A 16,336-nucleotide genomic window follows, 5' to 3' on the forward strand; every position below is an offset into this window, starting at 1 on the left:
AACATGCATGTTTTTTCTTCCTGGCAAGTTCAGGCAGAGGGGTTCTTGGGTCAGGAAAGAGCTAGTTAACCTTGGCCACTAGCAATTGCCTCCTTGGCAACTGATTTTGGGGATGATGGGAGAAACTGAATGGAACCCTCCAGATGTGCCCTCAGCATTCTGGCATCCTTAAGAAAATAATATTCACTACAGAATCTAGCTGATCTGCACTTTCCTGTTCATCAAATATTTGGGAGAACTCTTCAATAGGATTGCAGCTGACAGTTACACAGTGGAACGTTGCAAGATGCTGCTGTAGTTACTTGTATCTACAATGAGGGCTGTGTACTTTCCTGATGATCTAAATATTTTCCTTGAACTATGTAAGCTCTCTCCTTAAAAAAAAGCTGATGTCTGTGACCTTATAAATTATATGAATTGAGCAAATGTACACAACTATGCACAGACAATTCATGGCACTAAAGCCCCCTCCCAAACACTAGTAATCCTATTCAGCCTCACCTTTGACTTGTGAGATTTCTGCACAGGCATTCCCTGGCACATTTGTAACCAAATCTTCATAGCTACAAGGACTAGACATTTGCCTTTTAGGAAGGGGGGGGAATCAACAGGAAGCTGAATGTTGCCCCCAATACAATCATATCCTGCACTTTTTCTGCACTACCCTACAAACATGACATACATGCAGGCATATCTACAGCACCGGAACATTAATATATTATTAGAATGTTATCAAATCAGATGAAAGCCAAGCCCTTAGGTTGAAAATAGCAATTAGGAGGGCACTGCTGAACAAAATATTTACTGTTCAGCTGGACATAACAACAGGAATAACTGTGGGGCTGTATCAGCCAGCGGACTTACTTTTAAAAACTAGGATTAATTTCTATGCCTTAAAAATCCAGAGGTAAAGCTTTGTAAGCTTTGAAAACAAAATTCAGCTTCTCACCAACGTCATCCCCTTATTTACCAGTTGCAGACCACTTGCTGCTAGGAATGCATTTCCATGAACAGAAGTGCCAAGAAAATTTCTGGCCAAGCGAGCTGTACTTCAGAGGAGGCACAGCTTGCTACTCCTAAGGGCAAGAGAGTAGGAATGGATGGATCAGTCTACTTCCAGTCCATGTTTTGCACATGTTCATTCAGAAGTTTGTTCTATCCTGTTTCCATGTTAATCTGCAATTTTTCAGAAATAATCTGCACAAAAATTCACACTTAAATATCCATTTAAGTGTATTTTCTGATAAAATATGCAGTTCTAAACTTATTATCTAATGAAAATATATTTTTAAATGTATGTTATCTAAAAACAGGTATTTTAAAATGCATTTTGATACATTTTTGAGGTAAGGACTGAATAGTGAAATCTGAAGAGTAAGTTCCAATCTGCACATTTGTTCATGAAGCTTAGGTCAGGTCAGTTTGCAAAATTCACGATGAACAAATTCCTCAAGCATCCCTGGGCATTTGATACCATTAAAAGCCCATTGGAGGGATTTCCCAAAATGTTTCGTCAGCAAGCAGGCTACACCCCAGCTGTCTGCCCAAGTTCTGCAGAAGCTATGCAGTTGAGACATAGTCCTTGCATCCATTAGTGTCTGGGTTGCTGCTGCAAAAACAAAACAATGGGGCATGCTCTAATCGTTCTAACTGCAAGAGCTTCATAACCAGAGAAATTAACCAAGTCTGAGCCTTGTTTAAAACTGAGACAATTGTGGCAGAAAAATCTAGCGGCTGGGGAAGAAAAATGCTTTCTGTTCCTTTTAGAAAGCAAGTTAAAACATCAAATGTTAGTTCTGCTACTGAATGAGGTGAATACACTACTAATGGAAATGTATTAATTTTAAAACAATAAAAAAGGTAATCATTAAAGAGTGGGGCTAGTGCAGGTCTAGCCTTGCAGTTTTAAAAATGTTTTAACAGGATACTTGTATTTATGTCCATGTTTCCTCATATTATGTGGAAATATTTCATAACAGCTATAAAACTATTCCAGAGATTTGACTGCAGAAAGGGAGAGTCATATAATGGAAGCTAGACATAGCTTTCCACATTAGCTAGACATACAAGAGTTAAATTAGCCTTCATATCTGTTCTTGAGTTGGAAATTAGTTATTTTGATCGCATTGCATGTTTTATAGCAAGAGATGGGTCCTAGTGAACACCTTTCTGTATGTCCAGTGGGACAATTTAAAAATATGCCACAGAATTCAGATGAAATGGTTCCAAAGTCAAATTCAAGAACAGTATCGATTTTTATTCAAAACTGGAACATTTTCCTTCTTTGTGTTTCAGTTAATTTTCTATAAATTGATCATTAGACTATGTAGCACAGAGGAACAGTAACATTTCTGTAGCTCTGAACATGCATATAAGAAGCAGGGTTTAATTCAGTTCTTTATTATTATTTTATAGCTAATCTCTATGTTCCAAGTTGAGGCTAAATCAGGCAAAGCAAAGCACAGGATAAATAAGATCATGAACTAAAATAATCTTGGTGGTTCAATGAAATCTAAGCTGGTAACAAAACTGGTATGCCAGCATAGTTAGTAAAGAAAGCTAGTGATGAGTTCCGTCTAATATAGTAATAAATTACTACCTTTTTGTCTTTACAGTGTGTGGAAATATAGTTACAGTACATCTGAAACAGCTTTCTCCCTTATACAGCTTGCCTCTTAGTGTGTTCCTTTGCAGTGAGGTCATCCATCCAATCTGGAAACATGAATCCACTTTGAAATTGTTGCACCACCAAAACACAGTGTAGTATTACGATCTCATAACCACTGTTCCTTAGATCCTATGGCTAAGTGCTAACACAGTACACAAGATTCTAGATACTATATTCAAGGCTATGTGTTTCCTTGTAAACACATATATATTGGTTACTGACTCCTGAGAATCCCAGCTTTCATTTTTTTTTAAAAGGTAGGCTTTTAGTCTCTATTAGAAAGACAGGCTTTAAAGAATGTGAAAAATAAATGCATGATGAAACCACGATACCAGGGGGGCACTTAGTAGGACTGCTGGTGGCCAGAGGCAGATCATCAATGCCCTACGTAGCTCACTGCCCTTCTCCACAAGTTGTTTTTATGTGCCTTCAAGTTGATCACGACTTATGGCGACCCTATGAATCAGTGACCTCCAAAAGCACCTGTCATGAACCACCCTGTTCAGATCTTGTAAGTTCAGGTCTGTGGCTTCCTTTATGGAATCAATCCATCTCTTGTTTGGCCTTCCTCGTTTTCTACTCCCTTCTGTTTTTCCCAGCATTATTGTCTTCTCTAGTGAATCATGTCTTCTCGTGATGTGTCCAAAGTATGATAACCTCAGTTTCATCATTTTGGCTTCTAGTGACAGTTCTGGTTTAATTTGTTCTAACACCCAATTATTTGTCTTTTTTGCAGTCCATGGTATGCACAAAGCTCTCCTCCAACACCACATTTCAAAGGAGTTGATTTTTCTCTTACCCACTTTTTTCACTGTCCAACTTTCACATCCATACATAGATATCGGGAATACCATGGTCAGAATGATCCTGACTTTAGTGTTCAGTGATACATCTTTGGATTTCAGGACCTTTTCTACTTCTCTCATAGCAGCCCTCCCCAGTCCTAGCCTTCTTCTGATTTCTTGACTATTGTCTCCATTTTGGTTAACGACTGTGCCGAGGTATTGATAATCCTTGACAAGTTCAATGTCCTCATTGTCAACTTTAAAGTTCCATAAATCTTCTGTTGTCATTACTTTAGTCTTTTTGACGTTCAGCTGTAGTCCTGCTTTTGTGCTTTCCTCTAACTTTCATCAGCATTCAAATCATTACTGGTTTCTGCTAGTAGTATGGTATCGTCTGCATATCTTAAATTATTGATCTTTCTCCCTCCAATTTTCACACCATCATGGTCCAATCCTGCTTTCCATATGATATGTTCTGCATATAGATTAAATAAATAGGGTGATAAAATACACCCCTGTCTCACACCCTTTCCGATTGGGAACCAGTCGGTTTCTCCATATTCTGTCCTTACAGTAGCCTCTTGTCCAGAGTATAGGTTGCGCATCAGGACGATCAGATGCTGTGGCACCCCCATTTCTTTTAAAGCATTCCATAGTTTTTCATGATCTACACAGTCAAAGGCTTTGCTGTAATCTATAAAGCACAGGGTGATTTTCTTCTGAAATTCCTTGGTCCATTCCATTATCCAACATATGTTTGCGATATGATCTCTGGTGCCTCTTCCCTTTCTAAATCCAGCTTGGACGTCTGGCATTTCTTGCTCCATGTATGATAAGAGCCTTTCTTGTAGAATCTTGAGCATTACTTTACTTGCATGGGATATTAAGGCAATAATTTGATAATTACTACATTCCCTGGGATCCCCCTTCTTTTGAATTGGGATGTATATGGAACGCTTCCAGTCTGTGGGCCATTGTTAGTTTCCCATATTTCTTGACAAATTTTTGTCAAAATTTGGACAGATTCAGTCTCAGTAGCTTGTAGCAACTCTATTGGTATGCCATCTATTCCTGGTGATTTGTTTCTTCCAAGTATTTTAAGAGCAGCTTTCACCTCACATTCTAAAATTTCTGGTTCTTCATCATGCGGTTCCTCCATGAACGAATCTGTCATACTGGCATCTCTTTTATAGAGTTCTTCAGTGTATTGCTTCCATCTTCCTTTTATTTCATCTCGGTCAGTCAGTGTGTTCCCCTGTTGATTATTCAACATCCCCACTCTTGGTTTAAATTTCCCTTTCATTTTTCTAATCTTTTGGAATAGGGCTCTTGTTCTTCCCTTTTTGTTGTCCTCTTGTATTTCTATACAATAAGTATTGTGATAGTTCTTTGTCCCTACGTACTAGTCATTGTATTGTCACAGAATGGTGTAATGCTTGGTGTAATTTCTTCCTTTTATTTATTTCCTACATTTATGCCCAGCCTTTGTTTCCTCATAGACCCAGAGACAACTTATATATAGTCTCCCATCCAGGCACTGACCAGACCCAGACCTGCTTAGCTTCAGCAAGGTGGTGGCCTCGTACTTTCAAATCGTAGCTTGGGACCAGGCCACACAGTACACTTAGCTCTGTGTATAGTCACTGTTGGAAGCAAGCACTGACAGAAAAGTCAGTAGTATCTTCTGTAAATATATTTTATTTGGATAGATTGAGTCCAGTGACCACATCTATTTAGGGAGCCATGCAATACCCACTGGATAGACAGAGGGCTGCAAACATGAATGTAAATCAAGGGATGTTATACATTTCATACATGTTGAAGGAGGGAATAGCATGAGATACCGCACATGACAACCATGGATAAGTTTGGCATGCTCACACTTCTGAATTTAAGTTCAATATTCTTTTTCAGGAATTTTCACCTCAATATTCTTTCTCTGAATCTTCCACACTACCTACTGACTGACTTGGATCACACAAAACAACCCAAGAGCCTGGTTGGGCTGAACTAATATTCCATCTAGTCCAGCAACATATTTCCCACAGTGGTGAACCAGGTGCTTCTCGGAAGGGAACAAGCCTCTACTGCTGCTTATCCCCACTGTCTGGTGTTCAAGGCTTTGAACATGAAGGCCCCATTCAGCTATTTCTCTGCAATGCTGGCTAGTGAAAAACCAGGGCCTGCAGTCACTATTTTCCAATAGTCTTGTTGTGTTTTCTTCCAGAGTCTTGCTAAAGTCACGGAATCCTCTTCCACATCCCTAATGGACCCCTAATAGTCCTTCCCTTATCACAGATAGCAAGGGCAACTTTCTGTATGTATTCAAAGAACCAATCAACTTTGCTGCACCTTTTCCAGAACAACTTTCACTGAGCATTCTTGTTTGGGAATAAGAAAGAAATTAATCGCTAACTGTAGTCTTCAAGAAAAGCAAGTTACCTGTTGATGGATTCATCTGCCCCCACCCACCCCTTAGTGGAAAAGTCAGTCTCAGATACCTCATGAGTCATTTAATTAGATTTGTGCTGTTTAGTTGTCACTGTGCATAAAATACAGATAGAAGAAAGACTGTTGAGGGAATTAATGCCATTAAAATGCAGGGGGCTTCTACCTCTCTTTAGTAAAACATCTTATGATAAATGGCATTTATGTGTATACATCAAAGGAGATCAGTTCCTTATTTCAACTGCGATGACAGCAGATGATGAAGAAATATCCATTACCTAAAAATGAAAACAGTATATACATATAGATATATTTTGCTCATATAAACACACATTTATCTAATCAGTGGTTTCCAAACTCTTCCTAGGCACACTAGTGTTCCTTGAGAGTTTATCAGGGATTCAGCAGTAGGAACAGTGGTAACAGAGAACAAACTGCTTGAAGGACAGTTTGTCCACCGTTATTGATCTTCCTTGTAAAATGCTGGGGAGTGCTGGATATGTCCTAGGGCATCCCCTTATGTGGTGTGACAGCTAGGCCCAGGAGACCAGTCTGGCACCCCAAGTGAATGGAGTGTGCTCTTGAACATGCCCCAGAATCTTCTGCGAAGTACAGTGGTTGCTCCAAGGTCTCCTCAGCAGGCAAATCAATGTAGAAGAAAGGGAAGCCTGAAGGAAATTTGAAAACTGCTGTTCTACATCTACCGAAGTTAAAGGGATTATGCCTTCCCTGCCACAGTGACACCACCACAGGAGGTGTCATTGGCCATTTAGGCAGCTTGCTTTAGATCCAGCAGGAGTACATCCTCATCTTCTTTTGCTTTCTGATTCAGCACTATCTTTTCAGGAGTAAATTTAATCACTACCTTCTCCTCTACCTGGGAAGGGCCTTTTGATCCACCACCTTTGTCTTTCTTCACTTTTGTTACTACCTCTTGGTAGGAAATTTCTTCAGTGACTGGTTCAGCATCCCCACTTTCAACTGTTGTATCACCACCAGCCTCTTGGGTTCCTTCTTGACCTTCAGCCATCGGAGGCTCTTTAGTCATTTTCTTCTTGAATGTCTCCTTGGTTGGTGCTGCATTGGATATATTTTTCTTAAACCTTATCCCAGTTTGCCGCAACCTCTCTCCTGATTGCCTTATTCGCTCTCTCCTCTCTGGCGTTACTATTCTAGTTTGAAGCCTATCTACCTTCTTGCCAAAATTTTGCCTTGTTTTCTGAAGATTCTCTCTTGAAAAGGCCTTTTTTATATTGTTGATACGCTTAATGCCTGATTTCTTAAACTGGGATGCTCTGCTCTCTTCTATGTAGTACTCCTCATCGGAGGAGAGATCATCAGGTGGGCAGAAGGCATCTTCTCGGTTCTCCCCTCGTGTCCGGTCTTTGATAACTGATAGAGAAGATGGACACTGAATGTCCTCCTGCAAGTGAAAGCATAATATGTTAAAAAGGGCTTATTGTGAAGGGGGAAAAGGAGCGTTTCCAGATGGACCATTCCTTATTAATGGTAGCACCAAGACTCAAAGTACCTCATATCCTGGTTACCTACCATGCTAGCGCTCCCCCCAAAAGTATTTCATTTGTTTTGCTTCTTGGTGCCAATATAAATGTAACACTGATGATCAGTAAAGAGTGCACCATGACATCACATGCTCTGCACCACCTTCATCCTTTTTCCTCCTCTGGGGCATGAGCAAAATCCCTGGTGAAGTCTTAAAAGACATTTCTTAAATCTTATCCTTGTTTGCCTCAACCTCTCTCCTGACTGCCTTATCTGCTCTCTCCTCTTTGGCATTACTATAGGGGTAGGAGAATCAGTCCAAAGAATCAATCCATATGGTAAACCTTAGTTATGCCAAAACAGCATGTCTGATCACACGTAGGGCATGCAACAGACTAATGATACAATCAGAACAGCAAAGCTTTGGAAAGTTAACAGGACATTCTGTGACGCAGCACCTAGTGTTTGGTGCAACTGCTGTTTTAGTTGACCATATCTTCATCCATATGTCTTTACTTCTTTCTTTAAAATATGGATACTCTACCTTTTGGTCTCAAAAGACCACCAAGCAGCTATCAGAGTGTGATATGGACACATGGGGCAGTTGCATGTTTGGGGCTAACAGATGGGGCAGAGGAGTCTCTGCAGAGAGCGGAGCCCTTGGTTCAATGGCGTTACAAGCAGCCGAAACCCCAAGGATCTCTCCGCGGAGGCAACCAAGGGAAAGGCACAACAGCCCTGCCTCAGCGAAAGGCAAGCTGCCACCCCGCCTGATGCTGCCGCCGTCAAATACATCTCCCCCAAGCACCGGCTTATCAAAATCGAAAGCAATGAAGGCTGCAAGGGAGGCAGCGGCATCCCCATCACCTGGAGTCCTTCAGCAAGTGCTGGGCCCGGCCAGAAGAAGTTCAATAAGTGCATGGAGCAAGTGGAAGGCAGAGGTGTCTCCAGCACCAAGAAGGAGAAATGGGTGCAGGAAGGCCGCAGCCAGGAAAGGCCTCCGGCAGCTTCTCACTCCTCCTCCCCACATCAAACTCCACCTTTGGGACCCTCGCAAGGTGAACCAGCAGCTCCAGGGCCAGAACCGCCATCCCGCCGCCATCGTAAGCCCCGGCTTCCGCAGGCTGAGAGGGCCGCGCCACTCCCAGAAGTATGGGGATAGGACTATGACTGAGAGTGTGTGGCTAGCCTTGCAAAGTAGCCCAATGCCTATAATACCTATTTAGCCAAAGTGAGGGGGGAGGTAGTTTGTGTTAACTTTGAAATGTATTACCAATTGTATTGTTTTTATTGTTTATTGTTTTATTTATGTATTATTGACGTTTTATTGATATATTATTGTTTTATTGGTGTATTTTTATATGGGTGCCTTTTGTAAGCCGCCTTGAGGGCCTTTGGCCGTAAGGCGGGGTAGAAATATTAAAATCAAATCAAAATCAAATCAACAAGGCATATAAAACTTCCTGTGAGCCCACCCCAGTAAACGCCACGAATTGATTTTGATTTTGATTCTGCCCTTTTGCTAATGCTGATGACATTCCAGGCTTCCAGTGCAAAACAGGGATGTTGCGCTGTTGTTTTTTGCACATTCCTTGGTGCTGCTCTCGTGCAGATGGCATAAAAAATCTGAAAAGATTAAGTGATGGTAAACAGAGAATGCTGGATGCTCTTTTTGCAGGGTAAGAGGGGCAGATGGGGTGTCATTCACAAGCTTGACTGTTTGCATAACAATTTGTGCAGCTGAAAATCCCACTGCATACCCTGTTATTATTGATCACATTTGATCAATAATCACACATCACATTTGATTTTTCAGTGTATTTGATTTCTTCTAATCATGTCTGATAGGAAATATAATTAAACTATAAACATAGTTTAAGGGCCATTGAATTTAAGGGCTATTTTACAATTACATAGCCAAAAAACCCCTTGGGTTAGCTACTGCATATACACTCAACCAAGAGAGACAGTTAATCCCAGATTTCTGGCTAGTATTTGTCTCTGTATGACACATCTCTTTGTGATCACCTGCTTGCCACACTGACATGTCATTAAAGTGCACACTTAAAAAAACTTCACTTAAGAGCATTCTGCTGAATGGGGCCCTAGACTCCTGCCCTGACAGTGCTACTGCCAGAACCCCTCACCACAGAAAGAAATTGAGATGCCATATATATCATTCACTTGATAATATTCTCAGCCAATCATATGGCTGTAGCGAAGGAAGAACGGGTATCCACCTCAAGGATCTCTCAAGTCCTTTCTCTGAACATTCAACTGTCACATTTTAAGTCTCTGTTCTTTTTACATTAGACGAGATTAAAGGGGAAATGTGCAGGCAGAATTCTATGCAATTGCTTGGCGAAGGGAAAATCTGCAGTTTTGAGGGGTTGTGGCCAATGATGGCAAAATTGCTGGAATGATTGACAAATACTTGGCACCTTGCTATCAGTTACTATCCTCCAATAGGCAGCAGCTCTCTAGGACCCTAGGGAGTTTTTTCTCAGCTGGCCTTGATACTTGAGACCCTTTCCTCTGGAAAGGCCAGAGACTGAAGTTGGGGTCTTTTGTATGCAAAACATGTAAACCACTGAACTATGGGCCCATCCTAAATTCCTGACCACAGGCTTGGCCAGATAGCTATTTATTCTATACAGAACATTTTATTCTCCACAGGCATAGTATACTGCTCTAAGTTTGGAATAGGGGAAAAAGTGATCCCAGTGAACTGTGTGCCCTTAATTTTGAGACTAGATGCTATTTTTCAAAGCCCCAATCCAAATATTTGCACACATACACAAAAAAAGCCATCTTCATTGCTCCCCACTGATACTTTCTAGAAGCAGATCTCATGCTGATTGCTGAACTTGTCAGCAACTAACAATTATAACATTAATTTGTTCTGGAGGCTATGAAGGCAAAACCAGGGCTGTGGAGTCGGTACGCCAGACCTTCGACTCCCACTCCGACTCCTCTATTTTTCTACTGTCCGACTCTGACTCCTTCATAAATGGCAAATGTATATTAACTAGTAATAACACATTTACTGTAGTAAAATGGTATTACAAGGCATTTCATCACCACCACGTGAATCCAGAGCTTGGAAAAGTTACTTTTTTGAACTACAACTCCCACAAACCCAATCCCTGGGGCTGATGGGAGTTGTAGATTAAAAAAGTAACTTTTCCAAGCTCTGGATTCATGTGGTGGTGATGAAATGCCTTGTGCTACCATTTTACTACAGTAAATGTGTTATTACTAGTTAATATACATTTGCCATTTATGAAGGAGTCGGAGTCGGTACATTTCTACCGACTCTGACTCCGACTCCACCCAAAATTGCTTCCGACTCCACAACTCTGACTCCACAGCCCTGGGCAAAACTACATACAGTAGTAGTAACTTTCTCTTGATCTTTATTTGCTAAAATAAAAAATAGTGAAAAAGCAGCTGCTTGAGGCTGGCACAGCAGCAGAAGAACGGTGAATGGGGAGGTGTTCATTAACCTTTTCCTTGCAGGCATGCAGGCCTGATTCTGTGCCTTAGCTGTGTCCATAGGCCATGCTGTCCAGTAAGCATGCTGAAGACTGGCCATGTACTAATATAGTAAGGATTGCTCTTGCTCCCTGAACATTTGTGGATCCTGCACCACACAGAAAAGTCATGCATGGGGATATTGAGCAACTAACTTATAACTCAGGTAACTTGCTACTAGATTACAAAGTAGACATTTCATTATTTATTTATTTTGCCTAATGTTCTACAAATACATTTTTGGTTACCTCCAATTGTAGGGATGAAGTGTGTGTGCCTGCAGAAGTGTGTATGTGTGCGCATGTGCGTAAATGTGACTACCTAGTCTGCAGTGAACTGTAGAACATGAATGGATATTTTTTTAGTGAGCTACACTATTAATCCATAGGGACAAGTAGTAGCACAGGGGTTAAAGGAAGTTTTGCCTTCATACCCAAGTGTGAGTCCAAAATGTACTTTACATAGGTCTCATTGAATATTGTGGAACCATGAGCCTGATCCCACCAAAGTTAAGCACTTTTCAGCCCTATGGATTTTAATGGAAGAGATTTAACTCAGTATTTAACTCTCCCATTGAAATCAATGGGACGAAGTATCTTTTAAAAAGCCATTCACTGACATAAATTATTCACGTGCCAAGGCATTTTCACAATCTGTCCAAACAGCCTAGATTTTTCCCTCAGTAGCTGTTATTCTAAGGAAGGAATTTGCTGATCTAATGGCTAGATGTGAAATATTTTCAATTCCTGGTGCCCTTAATGAGAATGAAGGATCCTGAATATCTTGCAGGATTTTAGGGATACTTAAACACAGCAATCACAATTTCCCTGCCCTTGCAATTGAGCATACCACCAGTCATTTGACCATACTCAGTACATGAAATATTTGTGTGTGCATAGGACACCTTCATTCAGAAGAGAACCATTTTTAATTTAATTCATTTACAATAATTAATTTTAACACAAGAATTTCTGCTTTCTTTCCAGTTCAGGCAAGATTCTCTGGGTAAGTAATTTTGAGATGTGCAATTCCAAAGAAATCCTCAGAATGAAATGCTAAAGGTTCATGCAAGGAACAGCTTGCAAGTAAACCACTGTTTGGCAGTGAGAGAGTGGGGGGAAGGAATACGAGAAGGGTCAACAATCCGCAAACAAAATATAAATGAGCTTTTTTAAAAACACAATTAATGGAAGTACTACTTTGTGCAGAGAAATTGAGGTTTAGTTCTCTAGTTAATCCTCTGAAAAAATAACAGGGATGACAGTCAAGCATGGAATACTCTGTCATGATGCCCAAGCGCCTGCCTCAGATTGCATTTCACAGAGGCAACAAATAGTCCTTGCTGATCTATAGTTAATCTTACGCTGGCTGGCTGAGAAGTCTCTTGACACTAATAATAGACCGAGCGCTTTGCTGGCGGCAGATTCATACTGCAACACATTCAGAGGCAGAAATCATTTTTTTAAAAAAACAACCCCAAAGATGAGTGCTTTACCTCCCTCTGGTTTGATAAACAACCAACAAGGATGTCAGAAACTGAAGAATGCAGCAAAGTTATAGCAATGAAAAACAAAGCACATGTTTACCTGGTAAATTACAACACGAAACTTGTTCTTCCGCAGCATTTCCTCTTGCTTGGCCTCAACCTTCTGCACATTAGTGCTCTGCTTCTCGACACGTGCTCTCACTTCTCTAACACGAGTGCTAACTTTGCGGGTTTTCTCCAGGAGTTTGCTAACTGTGTAGCCAGTGTTGCCATGAGCCTGAGCAAGCTTTAGAATGTCAATCTGAATAGTCTTGATGGCATCCTCCATTTCTCTGTGCCTCTCTTCAATGCGTTTCTGGCTGGCCTGCACACTGTCCACGATGGTGGCCACCTTGTCCAGGACTCTGACAATGGTAAAGGCAGCATCTTGCTCCTCATCGTCATCTGTGACACTCGGCAGGCGATTCTGGTGGATTTTATCTTTCTCCAAGGTGGTTTCACGGTGATCCATGCTGCCCGTCTTCGGATCGGTCTACAAGAGCTGAAATATAAACTCCTTGCAACAGCCGCACAAACTCCAGTGCGACAATTTTGGCAATAGTGCAAGAAGGTTGCTCGACAGCTGGCTTTAGGGGAATGTTCAAAAGCAGGGTCTGAAACTCCACCCCGGGAGCCTTGTCAAACATTTATAACCACAAAATAACCACGCATGATTGTTCAACTGCTTTCTGCAACATGAAACCTCTAAAATTAGGAAGCAGCGTTGGGAAAGGAACATACGTTCAAAGAATCGCATTTCTCTACCAATCAGCTTACTTGAGTTAATCCAGGAATAGTTAAGCAACTTACTAATTAAGCCAAAGAATGAACTGGCATACTATTAAAATCCACTGTTGCTTTTGTTTTAATTAAACCCTTTTCTTGGGTGCAGGCAGGGAGAGGGAATTCAATGTTTTCCGATAGACTTCTGGTAATTTAAATGAAAAACACTTTCACTACTCTTTGAACCTTCCAAGAATGAAAAAAAAAAAGACTCAAGAACTGATTAAATATCATGGGAAAACATTATATTGACATGCCTTTCCAGTTCAAATATTGAAAGCCTTTTTATTGAACAAATTATTAAATCCTACATGCAGAATTGGAAAGCCTAAAACTACATGTTGAACAGCTGGAACACACCCTAGTTACATTTTAGCTCTGGATCTTCCAAACAACTACTAACATCCTATTAATATAATAACTACAACCAGCAGACTTTATTTAGATGAAACATCTTCTTAGCTCTTGAAAGTATTCTAGACAAGAGCTCAAATCTTTTACGGTATTTAATTTTTTTCCTTTTTTGCATTTTAATCACAAAGACTACAATTTTATTTGTTGATGTGAAAACAGGTATCCTCTTTAGAAAACTGTAATAAGTATGAAAGCAGTTTAAACAATGACCAACACAGGCTTAATCCCAATCATGTGAGTTTGATTATTAAACAACTTTTAAAAAGTCTACCAAAACCTGTTTCTCCAGGACAAATGCCCTCTGCTCCATTGGGTAATCTTTCAGATTCTGAAATGTATATTATTATTATTATTATTTTACAATTTAAAAATAAAGTGTCAAATATTTATGAAGACGGTGGTGCTTTGACCCAGTCCATACATACTGGATTGGATCAAGACTGTTAGTTGCACTTAGTTGCATTTAAATCACTGGACTGAAGACATGACAATCTTGCCCCACTAATTTCATCGAGAACTAAATGCAACTTAACTTAGTCTGGATTCAACCCATTATAAATATGTAACAACTACACACAAGTAAACAGCTTCACAATTCATGCGATTGGCAGTGTCTAAAAAAATCAATTACTAACTTTCAAAAACATTTAAATATCTACGGTATTTAAACACAGTGTCTTCTAATTCCTTGTAAGAAAAGTATGCTGTAAACATATTTACCCTTATGTCATGCCTTGTTTGCTAGGAAACATGATGGGCTCCATTTTGTTTTTTCTACAACCGTTGGTGAAATGTCCCAGTTCTCAAAAATGTTACATTCCATGAGTAAAGCACAAGTCTATTATTATACCCATGTGATACAAGTACAGGAAATAAACTACTGTAACCTCCAAGTCATGAAATGAGAAGTTACTAGAGCAGTCCATAGCTATCAGCTGCTTTTGGAATAAAACAAAACAGAGCTACATAAAAAAAAGTCCAAAAATAAGGCCTCTGAAATAAATATTTCCATTCTTTTAAAAAAAGATAATAAAATTGTACATCACATGGTCAATGTAGGTATAAAAATCACGCTAAACCATTCTGGATGATGTATCTGAAGTAAAGTGGCCTAGATTTTGCTTCTGCCGTCGTCCTCTGTTGTTTTTTGGGCATTTCCTGTTATCAGAAGCCAAAAGAAATGGGGGAGGGAGAAAAATTATTTATTAATGGAGTCTGTTTTAAAACATCACCTCACGCTTAATTTACACCCACGCACCCACCCACCCACACAAGAGCATTAATGGGCTGTATCATCCATCATGTACATCTACTGCAGAAGCCACCCATGTTTTCCCTTTGGGGTTTATACACCAGAGGCTCTACTAATAATCATGCCCCTGCATTGGCTGACGCAAGAACAGGAGAGCTTTAGCAGCATGGGAGTTGTTGCAGAGTAGCTCCTTCCGATATCACAGTAAATCTGTGGTCTCATGGGAGGAAACTGCAGCCATAGCTCTTTTCCTCCCAAGTATTTCTTTTGTTCATGCAAGTGCTGGTGTAGGAAGGAGGTGAAATGTGAAATCCTTGCACATGACCTCAGATTTTTGATGTTACCAACCAGCACGTTAAAGGAGACATGTTGCAGCAGCTCCCACACTGCTAAAGGGAAAGTTAAGAAATGGCCCTCTAGCATATAGCAGCCTTGCAATGACATCGCTCTTGACCATGGCCTAGAATGTCTACACCAACATGCTTAACCATGTCTGGAGTGCAGCTGGATGCAGGCTGCATAAATCTACAAGTGCATACATGGCAAATATATAACCCTGAAATTCACTCTTCACTGCAAATTCTTCCCTAGACCTGGAACTTGCTACGCTAATCTCTGGACTGGCATGTACTGAATTCTTCATCAAAGCAACATCACAAGCCTTATAAAGAGAAACTTATACAGAATTAGAAAAAAGGCCATCTAGCCTGATATGGCTTACTATAGTGATGACCTACAGCAACCGTCCACGGTCTCAGAACCAAATTATGCTCTATATTTTTAAATTCAGAAACAAAAGTTACTACAGCTAATATGGCAAAATATAAATACTGCAATATCAAATGTAAATGGTGCAAGTAGGTTTAAATGGCTGAATCTCCCTACAATAAATTTGTGGTCAAATTCCTTAATCTCTATCACAGTGAGCTGTTCCAATTTAATTTAAAAGATGCTACAACCTGATTGCAATCTTATGTGGTTAATGAGATATATGGCCTAATTTGGTTGTGATAGATATAATGTTTTATCCCACCCTTCCTCCAAAGAATGCTGGGACAGGGTGTCTCACTTTTTCCCTTCACAACAAACTTGCATGGTAGGTCACCTTAGGGTAAAAGGCAGTGCTTATGGCTGAGAAGAAATTACCATTTTGCCAAAGAAACTGGTGGTCATGGTTCACCCACATAAAGCTAAATGGATTTTCTTGGAAGTAAATACACAACTGTGCCAAGAGTACCTTTGAGCTTGGGGTGTGAACATTAAAATGGCCTCTTAGCTATTTGGAAGTTCCATGTTGTTCTAGCTGAGGCATACAATTTCCTTGACTCTCTGGCTCAAGCAACTAATGCTGCCAGCACCATTTGCCTCTGCGTCCTCCAAGCTGAAAATTAACAGCTGGGGAAACTGAAGGTTGCCATTCACAA

At 40.3% G+C, this 16,336-nt stretch overlaps 2 protein-coding genes across 5 annotated transcripts in view; both read right to left on the bottom strand.

The window, feature by feature from the left end:
• Positions 1 to 2,236: 2,236 nt before the first annotated feature.
• On the bottom strand, positions 2,237 to 13,067 carry CAVIN4 (caveolae associated protein 4). The gene is made up of 2 exons (XM_061588832.1): positions 12,525 to 13,067; positions 2,237 to 7,324 (listed from the first exon to the last, which is right to left on the bottom strand). Exons 1-2 carry the CDS (start codon positions 12,933 to 12,935, stop codon positions 6,671 to 6,673), a joined length of 1,065 nt encoding a protein of 354 aa, XP_061444816.1. The 5' UTR covers positions 12,936 to 13,067; the 3' UTR covers positions 2,237 to 6,670.
• A 442-nt stretch (positions 13,068 to 13,509) lies between these two features.
• Positions 13,510 to 16,336, bottom strand: part of TMEFF1 (transmembrane protein with EGF like and two follistatin like domains 1) — a 102,821-nt gene continuing 99,994 nt past the window's right edge. For all 4 annotated transcript variants that reach the window (XM_061588808.1, XM_061588817.1, XM_061588790.1 and 1 more), the window contains one exon: positions 13,510 to 14,818. In XM_061588808.1, the coding sequence (XP_061444792.1) occupies positions 14,734 to 14,818 (85 nt within the window). In that variant the 3' untranslated portion in view covers positions 13,510 to 14,733. The remainder of the gene's footprint in view (positions 14,819 to 16,336) is intronic.

Source organism: Rhineura floridana, chromosome 1, assembly GCF_030035675.1.
Source record: "Rhineura floridana isolate rRhiFlo1 chromosome 1, rRhiFlo1.hap2, whole genome shotgun sequence".
Taxonomy (NCBI): Eukaryota; Metazoa; Chordata; class Lepidosauria; order Squamata; family Rhineuridae; genus Rhineura; species Rhineura floridana.